The sequence below is a fragment of the Callospermophilus lateralis genome, chromosome 3 (assembly GCF_048772815.1).
Source record: "Callospermophilus lateralis isolate mCalLat2 chromosome 3, mCalLat2.hap1, whole genome shotgun sequence".
Classification (NCBI taxonomy): Eukaryota; Metazoa; Chordata; class Mammalia; order Rodentia; family Sciuridae; genus Callospermophilus; species Callospermophilus lateralis.
Window position 1 is genome coordinate 80,311,552 of NC_135307.1, and position 14,548 is coordinate 80,326,099.

Below are 14,548 nucleotides of genomic sequence, written 5' to 3' on the forward strand. Positions count from 1 at the left end.
AGAACCGTACAATTATATTTTGTATAATATAATTTTAAATACATAAAAGAAGATCCAAGAAGAAATATGCCAAGAAGTTACAGTTATATTTTAATGAAATGACTTTAACTCAACATTTCCTTTTTCTCACATGCTTAACAATAAGTAAAAAGTCTAAAGTAAAAACATACTTTAGACTCCAGTGTGTTGATTTATTTTTAGTTTTTATTTTCACATTTTGTGGTAAATCTACCAGATTTTCTCATCATTTGAGATGCAGATGGGAAAAAGTTGCTTCTTTCTTCCTCTTAGCTTTTATTTGCCTTTGCTGTTTATATAATAACAAAATAACTATTGACTCCTTTCTCTAGGCTAGGCATCCCTCTAGGTACAAATGAACAAAGAATCAGTTTCTGCTTTATGGAACACACAGTCCTGTGGAGAAAATGTAATTAACAAAATATTAGGAAGCACTCTTTCCAATAGAGACATTAAACCAAGTACATAATAAAGACTGGAGTAGGGAGGCAAGAGGGAACTACTTTAGAAAGGAGTCTTTCTTGGAGTTGACAGTCAGGCTGAAATCTGAATGATGAGAAGGAGCCAGCCCTGCATATACCTGTGCATTGTGCTCTGCAGCCAGAGGGAAGAGTCAGTGTACAGTCCTCAAGAGACACAAGCTTGATATGTTCAAGTAACAGCTTGGGGCCATGCATAGCAGGAGGGAGAAAGTGATTAAAAAAAAAAAAAGTTCACAGGGCACAGTGGCACACCCCTGTAATCCCAGCAGCTCAGGAGGCTGAGGCAGGAGGATCACAAGTTCAAATCCAGCCTCAGCAATTTAGCTAGGCTCTAAGCAACTTAGGGAGACCTTGTCTCAAAATAAAATATAAAGAGGCTTGGAGATGTGGTTCAGAGGTTAAGTGCCCTGGGTTAAATCCCCAGGAAAGAGAAGAGGGGAGGGAGGGAGGGAGGGAGGGAGGAAGGAAGGAAGGAAGGAAGGAAGGAAAGAAAGAAAATTCATTGAGGTTATTGAGGTTGGCAGTGTCAGATCTCATCAGACTTTGCTGGTGCTGGTTAGGCCACAGGGTGAAGCAGGGTGCAACCTCCCAGTCATGCTGGGGTCACCCTGCCCTGAGACATCATTACTTTCCAAGAACTTCTCTTCTTTCAGGGCATGCATTAGCTCTGAAGAGTAGCCCAATGGTGTCTAGCCCTTTCCATAGCATCCACAAGCCCATGAGTCCTAGTTACATTCTTTGTTTGAGTCTGCTGAGTTACCATACCACTTCATAACTTACATTTTTTGTGTTGAACCCAGGAGTGTTTTACTACTGAGCCACATTCCCAGCCCATTTTTTATGTTTTATTTTGAGACAGGGTCTCACTAACTAAGTCTTAGGGCCTTGCTAAGTCACTGAGGTTGGTCTCAAACTTGTAAACCTCCTGCCTCAGCCTCCCAAGCCACCGGGATTATAGGCATGTGCCATCATGTCCAGCTCTGTCTAAATAATTTTATAAATTAATCAGCTCAAAAACTTATTCCAGCATATTAAAAAGCAACATAAAGGCTGGGCATGGTGGTGCACACCTGTAATCCCAGGACTTGGGAGACTGAGGCAGGAAGATTGCAAATTCAAGGTCAGCCTCCACAACTCAGCAATGCCCTAAGCAACTTAGTGAGACACTGTCTCAAAATTAAAAAAAAAATAAAAGGGCCAGGGATGTACCTCAGTGGTAAAGTGCCCCTGGGTTCAATACCCAATACAAAAATATATTTTTTGTATTTGTATGGATGGAGTTAGAGAAGATAATGCTAAGTGAAGTTAGCCAATCCCAAAAAGACAAATGCCAAATGTTTTCTTTGATCTAAGGAGGCTGATTCATAGTGGGGTAGGAAAGCGGAGCATCAGAGGCATAGACAACTTTAGATAGGGTAGAGTTCATATGAAGACACAAATTGGTGTGAATATACTTTGTATACAACCAGAAATATGAAAAATTGTACTCTATATATGTGATAAGTAAACAAAAAATATATAGAGAGATAACCAAAACAAGATACTAGAATTATAGCATGTAAGAGGGCAATTTGAATATAAGAGAACACTGATTTTAAAAAGTACAGATAGCAGATTGAGTCACGGCATATTGAAGTCTCTCTATTCAAGAAATTTTATCATTTAAAATAGATAAAGAGGCTTCTCACTCTCAAGATAATCCACATTCTCCCTTGAATGTATGTCTAACTTCCTAAATAAACCCCTGTCTATGCTTTTAAAAAAATAAAGAAATAAAATAATTGAAGAATATTCTAGTTAGGAAAAGAACAAGTTCTTGATCACAGACTGATGAATGAATTCAGAAGGAAAGAAACAAAATTCGCAGACAGAATGGAAGAAAGTCATCAAAATTGAAATTTTTTTTAAAAAAATTGATTGATTGATTGATTGATTGATTGATTTTTGGTACCTTACCACTGAGCTGCATCCCCAGATCTTTTGTTGTTATGATTAGTTCTTTCTAGTTATGCATAACATTAGGATTAATTTTGACATAATTATATAAGCATGGAATATGATTAGCTCAAATTCAGTCCTAATATTTCCCCTTTCCCTCCTATCCTCCCTCCCCATGTTTCTTTCCCTCTACTGATCTTTTTTTTTTTTTGATCTTTCTGCTAATTTACTTTGATATATATATGTATGTATTTTTTGTATTTGTATAGATGGAATTAGAGAAAATAATGCTAAGTGAAGTTAGCCAATCCCAAAAAACCAAATGCCAAATGTTTTCTTTGATATAAGGAGGTTGATTCATAGTGGGGTAGGGAAGGGGAGCATAGGAGGAATAGACAACTCAGGATAGATAAATAGATATAGATATAGATATAGATATAGATAGTTAGTACCTTGTGGATGTATGAGATGGTGAGATTCACTGTGGTATGTTCACACATGTACACAGGAAAGTTAGTTCAGATTCATTCTGCTGTTCTTCCCTTATCCCATCCCTCTTCCCTCCCCTTCAGTCCCCTTCACCTAGTCCACAGATCTTTCTTCTATTTTAAATGGGATCACTTTCCCCCTGCTTTTTTCTTTCTCTCTTTCTCTCTCGCTCTCTATTTTCGCCCTCGTTTTGGATTAGCTTCCACAAACAACAGAAAACATTTCTTTGGCTTTCTGAAGCTGGTTTATTTCGTTTAGCATGATAATCTCCATCTACCAGCTGTTCCATCCATTTACCAGCATTCTTCTTTATGGCTGAGTACTTCTCTACCGTATATTTATACCACATTTTCTTTATCCATTCATCTGTTGATTGATTGATTCCAGAGCTTGGCTATTTATTTTGAAACAGGGCCTTGTTAAATTGCTAAGGCTGGCCTTGACCTTGTGATTCTTCTGTCTCATCCTCCAGAGTCACTGGGATTACAGGCATGTACCCCAACCCCCTCCCATTTGAGAAGTGGTTTTAATGTTTTATTTCATTTTATTGAACAAGTACTTATATAATATTTTAGACCAAAAAAAATTTAAGTACTTTACAAATATTAATTCATTTAATCCTTGAAACCTTATGAGGAAAATATTATTAGTCAAAAAGAACTGACATTTTCTAGGTCTAAAATAGTGAAATGTCAGGAATTTAGGTTTAATACAGATCTATTTTGCAGATTATGGAATTTAGGCATAAATAGAATAATACACTATTTGAGCTAGTAAAAAGCAAAGCTGGGATTAGAAGCCAGGCAGTGGCTCTCACATGTCTGTGCTTGTAACCACATCACTGAATGTTTTGATCAGCTTTTTCAAAAGACCTGACAAGAACGATTTTAGAGGAGGAAAAGTTTATTTGGTGCTCCTGGTTTCAGAGGTCTCAGTCCATAGATGACCAGCTTCCTTGCTGTGGGCATGATGTAAGGCAAAACATCACAGTAGAGGAGTATGGTGAAGGAAAGCAGCTCAGGATATGACCATCAGAAAACAGAGAGACTAAATTTGGCTCACCAGGGACAAAATATAAACCCCAAAGGCATATCTCGAATGACCAGCCTCCTCCAGCCACGCCCTACCTGCCTTCCATTACCACCCAGTTAATCCCTTTCAGGGTATTAATGCACCAATCAGGTTAAGGCTTTCATAATCCAGTCACGTCACTTCTAGACTTTCTGGCATTGACTTACACATAAGCTTTTTGGGGACACCTCATATCTAAACCATAACACTGAAAAGGAGAAAAATTTTCCCAATGATTTTCCCAATCATTGCTGATTTCAACTGTAATTAGGATAAGCACAAACTGGAATGGAAGGAAATTGCTATGTGTGCCTCTAACCAGACCCCCATTTTTCAAATGCTGTGATGCTTCTGGGACACAACTTTTGACAGGACTAGAGTAATTATAAGGGTTAGTTTATAGTTACTGTATGCGTTAACTAAAATTAACAATTAACACAATGTTGTGACCCTACTTAGGTTGACATTGTGAATAAAAAAATTTTAAATAAGAATGACTTTATTTTTGTTAACTGAAGGGCATCATACACTGAAGGATAAAAGAAATACCTCCTTAAATATTTAAATATTATGCATCATAAAGCCCCTTAAATCAATATGAGAAAGGAGGAATCTGCTCAAAATGCTGATTAGGATATAACTGACCAATCCAGAATCCTCTTTATCAAGGACATTTGGGAAAATTGTGGACACAGTTCTATTTTAATACTTTTTATTCCAACACATCCCATAAGAAAGAATAACGTACCTTCCTTGTTTATGTGCAAGAAAACACACATCAAGAAAATCCTTCATGTGGGTAATAGACTTATAAGCAAAGTATCCATGATGCTATGTTTCTTTGAATTCTTGTCTATAACATGGACAGGATATGTTACAGATACATTTTTCCTGAAAAACAATCATTTAAAACAACTTCTGGGGAGTCAACAACTGGCAGAATATCCTCTTCATTGCCACCTTCATCTCTTTGTTCCTTAAAGTATAGATGATGGGGTTCAGAAATGGAGTAATTATTACATCAAAAATGGCAAGGAATTTATCCACAGGTACTGTGAGAAATGGACATGAATAAACAAAGATACATGGACCAAAAAATAAGACCACCACTGTGATGTGAGCTGACAGTGTAGAGACAGCCTTGGACAAGACACCTGACGAATGCTGCCTAACAGTGACCAAGATGAAAATATAGGAGATAATCAAGATGAGAAAAGTTCCCAGAGAGATGAAGCCACTATTGGCAGTGACTAAGAACTCCAGTCTGTAGGTGACTGTGCAAGCAAGCTTAATAAATCGAGGGAAATCACAGTAAAAGCTGTCCACTTCATTGGGGCCACAGAATGGTAGTTTTACAACAAATACTATTTGGATCAATGAGTGGATGATTCCAGTGGTCCAGGCCACCATTAAGAGTAAACTGCAAGTTCTGAAGCTCATGAGGGTCAGGTAATGGAGAGGCCTACATATAGCTATGTATCGGTCAAGGGCCATGGTTATGAGCAGCACCATCTCAGTTCCTCCAAAGACATGAATAAAGAACATCTGAACAATGCAGCCTTGGAAAGAAATGACTTTTCTGTCCTTGAAAAGATCAGAAATCATCTTGGGAACTGTAACGGAGGAAATCCACATGTCAAGAAAGGAGAGGTTAGCCAGTAAGAAGTACATGGGGGAGTGTAAGTGGGAGTCAGAGATCACTGTGAGCACAATGAAGACATTTCCTAAAATACCTGCCATATAGAACATAGAGAAAACCAGAAAGAGGACAAGCTGTAACTCCAAAGAACTGGTGAGTCCCACCAACACAATCTCCGATACCATCGAATAATTTCCTCCCATCATGGTCTCAGTTACTTGGGGCTCCAAATTTGCCTGAAAGAACAAAAGAAATAAGAAAGTAGAATTACTGGATAAATCATTTTAGGGTTCCATGACAGCAACAAAACCCCCAGGAAATAACGTGCTACAGGATTTGTCACATGTCACATGAAAGCTGGTTCTGCAATCTGTGAGTCCATCATCTTTTCATCTAATGTTATAGCTGGAAGGCTACAAGGAAGCATCCAGGATGGAAAGATGGGTATAAAGCTGAGGAGAGTAATGATAAGCTAGAACCCACAAGCAAGAGCTAGAGTCCACAAGATAGAAACTAGCATCAGATCTCATTGCCTCTGACCTTGGACAGCATGGGTGTTCTGTAGAAGCCAAGGTCATTTGTCACAGGAATAAATACACACATGGTCCATAAGCCCATGGACCTAAAGGAGGATTCCAAGGAACATGTGGCAGTTGCAGCCCCACTCACTTACTCACACCAATGAGAGAAACTAGTAGAAACTCCAAAAGAGTTGGAGTTCAAATTCAAGAGCCCATTCCCACTGGAAACATATTTTAAAAGAGGAATTCTGAGGAATATAGCTAGCTCAGCCTAGCCAAGTTAGAGCAATGAAAGTCACCACTCTGGCTATGTGTCAACTAAAAATAAGATAAAATGACAAAATAAAGTTAATGTCTAAAGAAAAGAGAGAAAATGAACAAATTTTGAAAAATAATTACCATCTCTTTTGCACTATGACCACAATAGCACTGAAATAGATCTGCCAAAGGCTCTAAATCCTCTATTCCTCTTACCACCCTATCTTCCACCAACGTCCCTTGTGATTACTGACTTTCTAAAATTTGGCTCCTGCAGCATCAGGGAGCCATTTCAAGTGAGGGATTGCAAAAAATAATTTCAATAGAGTTTTAGGGCTAAAGCAAAACAAAAGTACCAAGTATTATATTATATGGAAAGCCCCGAAACTTCTAAATGCTAAAGAATTTGGGAGTTAACCTCTTTTTCTCCCTGTTCCAGGTATACGGGGATTTCTCTGGGATCAAGAATTAGTCTAGTGATAATCTGAACATCCCCATTGTAGATTGGAACTCAAATCTTGAGTCTGAATAGTAAGGTGTACTTTATATATGATTCCAAATATTTTGCTATATATAAAGCAAATAAGAAGAGTAATATGATTTCCCTTTTAAGACTAATTCTAAAATGTGTGAAAGTTGATTTAAGTTTTGAGCTAGCCAGCTAGAGTACTCAGGAATTAATCTAAGTGTTATAATAAAAAAGAAAAAGAAAAGTAGCTTGTTTACTACTCATTGGACATGAAGTTCCCAGTGATCCAGCAAAAGAATAAGAACCGTAGCAAAAACTAGTAGAAGAGAAAACAAACCCCCACAAAGTCTTAATACTAGAAAGATCATGCCAGGCATGGTGGCACACACCTGTAATCCTAACTACTGCGGAAGCTGAGGCAGGAGGATCACAAGTTCAAAGCCAGCCTTAGCAATTCAACAAGGCCCTCGTCTCAAAATAAAAAAAATACAAAGGGCTGGTATGTGACTCAATGGTTAAGTGCCCTTGGTTTCAATTCCCAGTACCAAATAAATTAATAAATACAAAGTGAGCCAGGCATGGTGCCATACTCTAGTAGTCTCATTCCCTGCTAGTAGAGAGGTTGAGGCAGGAAGATCTTGAGTTCAAGGGCAGCCTGAGCAGCATAGGGAAACCATATCTCAAAAAGAAATAAATAAATACAAAGTGAAAATAAAAACAGCAAACAAGAAAATTTAAAGACTGAAGAAATACAGACCAAAAAAATTATCAAATAAAGCTCCTAGAAATTTAAAATAAAATAATTAAAATTCAGAATTCCAAAGAGAAATGACAGCATAGAAGATATAGTCAAAGACAGGATTTATAATTAGAAGTCATATTTGAAGATATAACACAGAAAACAGAGTTGGCAAACAAAAGATAAGAGACACAGAAACATATGAAGAAGCTTAACATAAATCTAACTGAACTTCTAGAGCAGAGGCAATTTTGAAGAAATAATGCCTAAAAACTTTCCAAAATTGATGGAAGGTGCTTGTCCACAAATTTACATTTTCCAATAAAGCATAACAGTATTAACTAAAGAAAACATACCTAGGAAATCATACAATGCAGTTAGGATTGTCATGTTTAGCACATAAAAAACAAGATGTCCAGTTAAATTTATTCACTTCTTTTAGTGAACAATAAGACATAAAATATCAATCAACATAAAGAAGGTTTGAATAACCTGATTAATCTAATTGAATTATAATAGTTTCCTCTCCCCATTACATGCACAAATACATTCTGCTCAAGCATGTGTAGAGCGTTACAAAAATTTACTATATACTATACTCTCATATAAAGCAAATCTTAACAAACTTCAAAATATTGCTGCCATGTATGCCACATTCCAGCTGTAATGCACAAGGTAGAACCACTAACCAAAATAACTAGAAAATCTCCATGTTTGGAAGTTGAAAAATACATTTTTAAATAACTCACAACAGAAATTAGAAAACATTTAAACTGAATTATAAAAATATTATATACCATAGGCTGGAGATATAGAGCATTTGCCTAGCATGTGCAAGGTCCTAGGTTCAGTCCCCATCACTGAACACACACACACACACACACACACACACACACAGAGTCTTATAGGATGCAGCTAAAGCATTATTTAGAGGCAAATATATGATTTAACTGGTCATATCAGAGAAAGAAAAGAGGCTTAAAATTAATTTTTAAATTAAAGTTAGTAAACAAAGGGCTGAATATATAGCTCAGTGGTAGAGCAGTGTGCTCAGCATATACAAGGTCTTAAATCAAGACAAACATAAAGAATAAAGAAAACTGAGGATGTAACTCACTGGTAGAGCACTTGTCTACCATGCTAAGTCCTTGCATTTAATACTTAGTACCATGAAAATTAAAAAAAGAAAGAAAGAAAAAATAATAAAACAATTATAATTTAATAAAATAACAAAACGCACAATAAATAATCAACAAAGCCATAGATTTTTTGTAAAGATAAAATTGATAAGCCTCTGATAAGACCCACTGGGGAAAAACGAGAGATGATACATAGGACTAATATTAAATATTAAAGAGGAACATAGGTAAAGTTGTTACAGACATTAAAAGCATAACGAGACTATAAGGAACAACTTTATGTCAGCATACTTTAAAAATTGGATTACATGAGCAAATATCTAGAAAAATACAACTTACCAAAACTGACTCTGCTGGATGTTTGGATGCACTGTCCTTTTCCCCACTCTGCTCTGTACTCCCGAGGTGACCTTCAAGGGCTGCATGAGTTGGTCTCTCTTACACTCGGGCTGTTTATTGGTTTTGGTTAATGGGAGGCACTGAGGAAAGAGGGGGTGGCCAGGAAGAAAGAGAGAAAGAGAAGGATATTGAGTTCCTGATTTAGGCCCAGCCACATCTCAGGTTGGAGTGGTTATAGTTCTCTCCAATAGGATAGTCCTCCTCTACATCTAGAACTTACTTCGCAATTTCCAGCAATCACCCTGGTGTGCTTCTCTAGTCCCTACCAGATTCCCTTAATCCTATCCCACCTTCTTAAATACTCACTTTTTTTTTTTTCTTTGCACTGGGAATTGAGCCCAGAAGCACTTCTACACTGAGTTACATTCACAGTCCTTTTTTGTTTTTGAGACATGGTGTAAGTTGCCCAAACTGGCCTTGAACTTGCAATCCTACCTCAACCTCTCAAATCAGTGGGATTATAGGCACCCACCACCACACCTGGTTTAAATAATCACTTCTTAAACAGTCCCTTCATTAATAATTTTCCACTATTATTTAATTTGACTGTGCTGTTGTCTACTGAGACCACAATTAATAAAATAGGAAAGCTAAATAATCCTATAACTGTATTTAAGAATCTAATCAGTAATTTTAAAATAAGTCCCACAATAAAATTTCAATTCTAATGACAAGATATATCAAAGATTCAAAGAATAAATAAGGAATTACAACTCTACATAAATTGTATGGAAAAAAGAAAACTTTATCCCCTGCCTTATTTTATGAGACTAATATAATGTCCATACTAAATTTAACCAAGACAAAGAGAAAAAAAAAAAAAGTCCAGGTCACTACATTCATGGAAACAGACGTAAATTTGACAAAACTGACTTTGTTAAAGAGAATGGAAAAGAGAGAAGGTAGCCATTTGGGTTTCCCTTAAATTAGCACTAATGTGGAGTTTGGGGTACCGATGTTTGTTAGGGAGTCAGCACTTTAGAAGGAAAGACAGCAAAGTAGGACCAAGCAAAGGAAGGCCTCTAATTGCAACACAGACCCCACAAGGCCTCTGCCAGACAGAGATCTGTACCAAGCTTTTCTCCACCAAATGATCCCATGTGGGGTTGAAATTGCCAGGCATTTATTCCCATCCTTTCACTCCCACCCCAGGTGGGCTACTCTGGGGTAGATGACTTCAGGGCTCTCTGCCCCTAAAGCAGATCCAGAGTAGCTAATGGCTAGGAGCCAGCTGCTGATGGCACACCCCTCCATTTTGCAGCACATCCTTTTTGAAGGGAGGTCAGGGTGGCAGGGAGGGCAGGAGATGATGGATTCTGATCTCAGCACGTGAAGTTTTAAGTGAAATGTGAATGTGCAAGCACCAGTTTCCAGTAGCATGCATATTTTTTTCTCTCTCTCTTATTTTTTTTTTTAATTTGTTCTTGACATACATGAGCATGCATCTTTAAACAAAGATTTTTGGGTTTGGTTTTTTTTGTTTTGTTTTGTTTTGTTGTTTTTTTTTTTTTTTTTTGGTCTACTTTGCACACATCTATGGTAAAAAGAAAAGGCAAGACAAAATTAAATGATGGCTAACTACAGAAGGGAAGGAGCGAAATTAAATTTAAAAAAAAAAAAGAATACAGAGGCTTTCCAAGGTACTTAGAAATATCCTATCTTTGAACCTCATATGGTGAGTGCACAGAATTTTATTTATTTACTTATTTATTTGATTATTCATTTATTTAATTATTGGGGAAGGTACCTGGGATTGAACTCGGAGCACTTGGCCACTGAGCCATATCCCCAACCCTATTTTGTATTTTATTTAGACACAAGTTCTCACTGAGTTGCCTAGCACCTCGCTGTTGCTGAGGCTGGCTTTGAACTCATGATCCTCCTTCCTCAGTCTCCCAAACTCGTGGGATTACAAGTATATGCCACCGAAGCTGGCTCTTTTAAAAAATATATATATACATACATGTTTTATATTTTCTTTGGACATAGAATATATTTCCCAATTAAAAATAAAACTAAAAAGAAGAGAAGATGGCTGTGGAGATTCCAGAGAAAGAAAACCACAAGTAACAAGGTATAGAAGTAAGAGGTAAATATTAGATCTTTAGCAGGAAAGACAGTGACTTTTGGGGTGTCAATGCAAGTTTGCACAGGAGGGACATAGGAAATAAAATGTAAAAGATTGCAGAGGGATGCAAGTGTCCCCGGTTGAGGAAGAATCTTCTGGGGGTTTTGAGTCCAGGAGGGCTTTATATTAGGTAAAGTAGTGTTTTAGAAGGAAACTAGGGCTAGAGAAGTAACTTAGACTTCATCTGAGCAATGGGATCATTTAAATCACAAGGAATTATGTATCCAAAGAAAGGTCAAATGCACAACAGGAAAAGCTCAAGACTTAGAGGCTGGGAAGAGGAAACAAAATTAGTTATGCACACAGAGAAAAGTTATGAAAGAGCCAGGAAAGCTCAGTACCCCAGAAGCCAAGAAGCCAAGGTACAAGACTTTCAAGGAGATGAAAAGTGCCTGTTGCTGTGGTGCACACCTGTAATCCCAGCAATTTGAGAGCCTGAGGCAGGAGGATTGTGAATTCAAGGCCAGCCTCAGCAATTTAGAGATATCCTAAGCAACTTTTCAAAACCGTGTCTCTAAATAAAAGAAATTTTAAAAAAAGGGCTGAGGACTTAGCTCAGTGGTAAAGCAACCCTGGGTTAAATCCCCAGTACCAAAAAAAAAAAAAAAAGAAGGTGGAGATTGTCACATTGCGGTCAAAAACAGTATGATACTTATTAATAGTATCATACACACCAGGGTTAACAGTGTGTACGATACTATTAATAAGGAAATAGGTATTTGGAACACAATAATTTTATGGGAATTATTCACCAATGTAACCAGTGCCCTAAACATATCTAATACATTATACATGTTCAACAATAGTTATGAAATAAGTGAATAAATAAAGGATGGTGAGAGTAACTCAGAATACCCAGCATTAAGGAAAGGTTGATTGTTAATAAAGTTAGTCTATTGAGGCCATACAATTAAAAACAAAAGGATGGAGAATGATACAGAAATAGTATCCCCAAAATGACTTTCTAACTACTAGATAAACAGGAGAATTCAGCATTTTAAATGAGCCATGCAAGGAAAATAGGAAAGAGCATGAGTCAGAGGTAACTGATCATGAGGTTCTGGACTACTAGAAATGGATAAAAATCAAAGTAAAGATATGAAGAGTCAGGGGGTGTATCTCAGTGGTAGAGCACTTGAATAGAATGGTAAGCCCCGAGTTTGATTTCAACATCCCCCACCAAAAGGGAGAGAGAGAAAGAAAATAAGAAGGAGGGGCTGGGGTTGTGGCTCAGCAGTAGAGCACTCACCTTGCACATGGGAGACCATGAGTTCGATCCTCAGCACCTCACATAAATAGATAAGTGAAATAAAGGTATTGTGTCCAACTACAACTAAAAAATAAATATTAAAAAATAAAAAAGAAGGAGGAAGAGGAGAAAAGGAAGAGTTAGCCTTACAAAATAAGAGGGCTATAAATTGCTCTGAATCTAGAGAGGAAAATGAGAAAAAGGTATGAAGATGTAAAGAAAAGTTAAATAAACTAAGAATTTTTGTTGTAGCAAAAAAAAAAAACTAGACTAGTAAGAGATTAATTTTGACTGTAATAGGAAATTAAAAGCTCAGTCTTAAATTCAGATGTCAATAAATTACATACTTTAGACTTTCAATCAGATAAACAAAATAATCACTATCTATTACTGTCCCCCTTTTTTTATTTGATCATGTTGCTGTCAAATAAGTAGAAAAATCCAAAAGCCAAGGAAAAGATAATAATTTTGAATATTTAAGAAAGAATTAAAATCAAATTTTACATTATTTTTCTGGAATTTGGTAGGGATGAAGTGAGATCTCGAAAGAGAGGCAATACCCATAACTGAGAAATATGGAATTAACAAGTAGATTAGAATTTCCAAGTGATTCATAGCTACAATTAACCCAACAGAAGTGGGAAATAAGTTCTGCCAAATATAAAGCATTCCCATTTCCCCGTCTCTGTCCACTCAGCCTACTTCATGGTAGATTAAGATCCTAAAACCATGAGTTATATCTTTCTTCTGCTGAAATCACTTCACAGGGCTGACTGTTCCCACTGGTAAAGCCCATATTCTGAAGGTCCTCTGGGTTTGGGGCCCAGCACTCACTCTCCTCTTCAGCAAAATCCGTGCCTTCACCATCTCCAAAATTTGCCTTTTCTTCTTTTGCTGAAATTATTCCTTCCTCATACAGTAAAATACTCTTCCTCACAAAATGCCCATCTCTTCTGAAATGTTGCCCATTTTTCACATTTCAAAGCTACCCAACTCACAAGACCTCTCCACATCTCTTAACTGGGAAAAGTATCTTGTCCTTTCCCTTCCCACAGCACTCTGTCCTGGTCACAGCCTCTTTAACTTTAGCATGGAGGTGCGTGTGTAGCCTTATGTCCTGTTTCCAAGTGCTGGAAGACAAGTCTCCTGTAGTATCATCTCTGCCTTTGTCTTCACATCCTACGACATTTCCAGAGGGCAGAGTTGTTGGTTCTGGGAAGTCTATATGTATTTTCTAAAATAATTCAAATTCATTCCTTTGCAATTTGGAGTGATTCTATCAAACAAGTTAAAGGATGAAGATAAAGAGACATTCGAAGAGAAGAAAGAAAATGTGAAGTAAAGAAGAAAAGGGAAATTGGGAGAAAGAGCAAGAAATAGGCAAAGAGCCAGGCACAGTGGCACATGCCTATAATCCCAATTTAGCTCTGGAGGCTAAGGCAGAAGATTGCAAGTTCAAAGCCAGCATCAGCAACTTAGGAGGCCCTAAGCAACTTAGTGAGGCCCTGTGTCAAATAAAAAAATAAAAAGGACTGGGGATGCGGTTCCGTGGTTAAGTACCCCTATCCTTCAATTCCTAGTGGAAGGAAGGAAGAGAGGGAGGGAGGAGATAGGAAGGGAAGGGAAGGAAAGGGGGAGACAGGGAATAACAAGGTAAAGAGAGTGATAAAAAAGAATCAAGTAAAAATGAAAGAGAATTAAAAAAGGAATATTTATAAAAACTCCCTTATGTTCTGACACTGGAGACTAACATGCTCAACTAGGAAAATACAGAAAAGAAGTTTAAAGCTAGTTTATATTTTCACAGTTTCAAAGAACTCTACTCACATACCCAGCAAATGACTTTCATATAAAAACAAGACCTGAGTTTTTCTCCTCAGAAAACATCTGACAGAACCCTGATAGACACAAAATGGCAGACCCTTAATTTGGAACCATTTCTCCACTTTTTCCATCGCTTTTCTCATGTGCTATTTCCCTAAGGTATGTTCCTCCCTTACACCTCTCAG

The 14,548-nt window shown here is 37.2% G+C and overlaps 1 protein-coding gene across 1 annotated transcript; it reads right to left on the minus strand.

Annotated features, from left to right (window-relative positions):
- Window positions 1-4,904: 4,904 nt before the first annotated feature.
- LOC143393957 (olfactory receptor 4F21-like) lies at window positions 4,905-5,843 on the minus strand. The gene has a single exon (XM_076848451.2). The coding sequence runs from the start codon at window positions 5,841-5,843 to the stop codon at window positions 4,905-4,907; it is 939 nt and encodes a 312-aa protein (XP_076704566.1).
- Between the last annotated feature and the right edge of the window lie 8,705 nt (window positions 5,844-14,548).

What these genes read in the sequence shown, in the direction of transcription:
- LOC143393957 (XM_076848451.2), bottom strand. Translation starts at nt 5,843, where the DNA reads ATGATGGGAGGAAATTATTCGATGGTATCGGAGATTGTGTTGGTGGGA.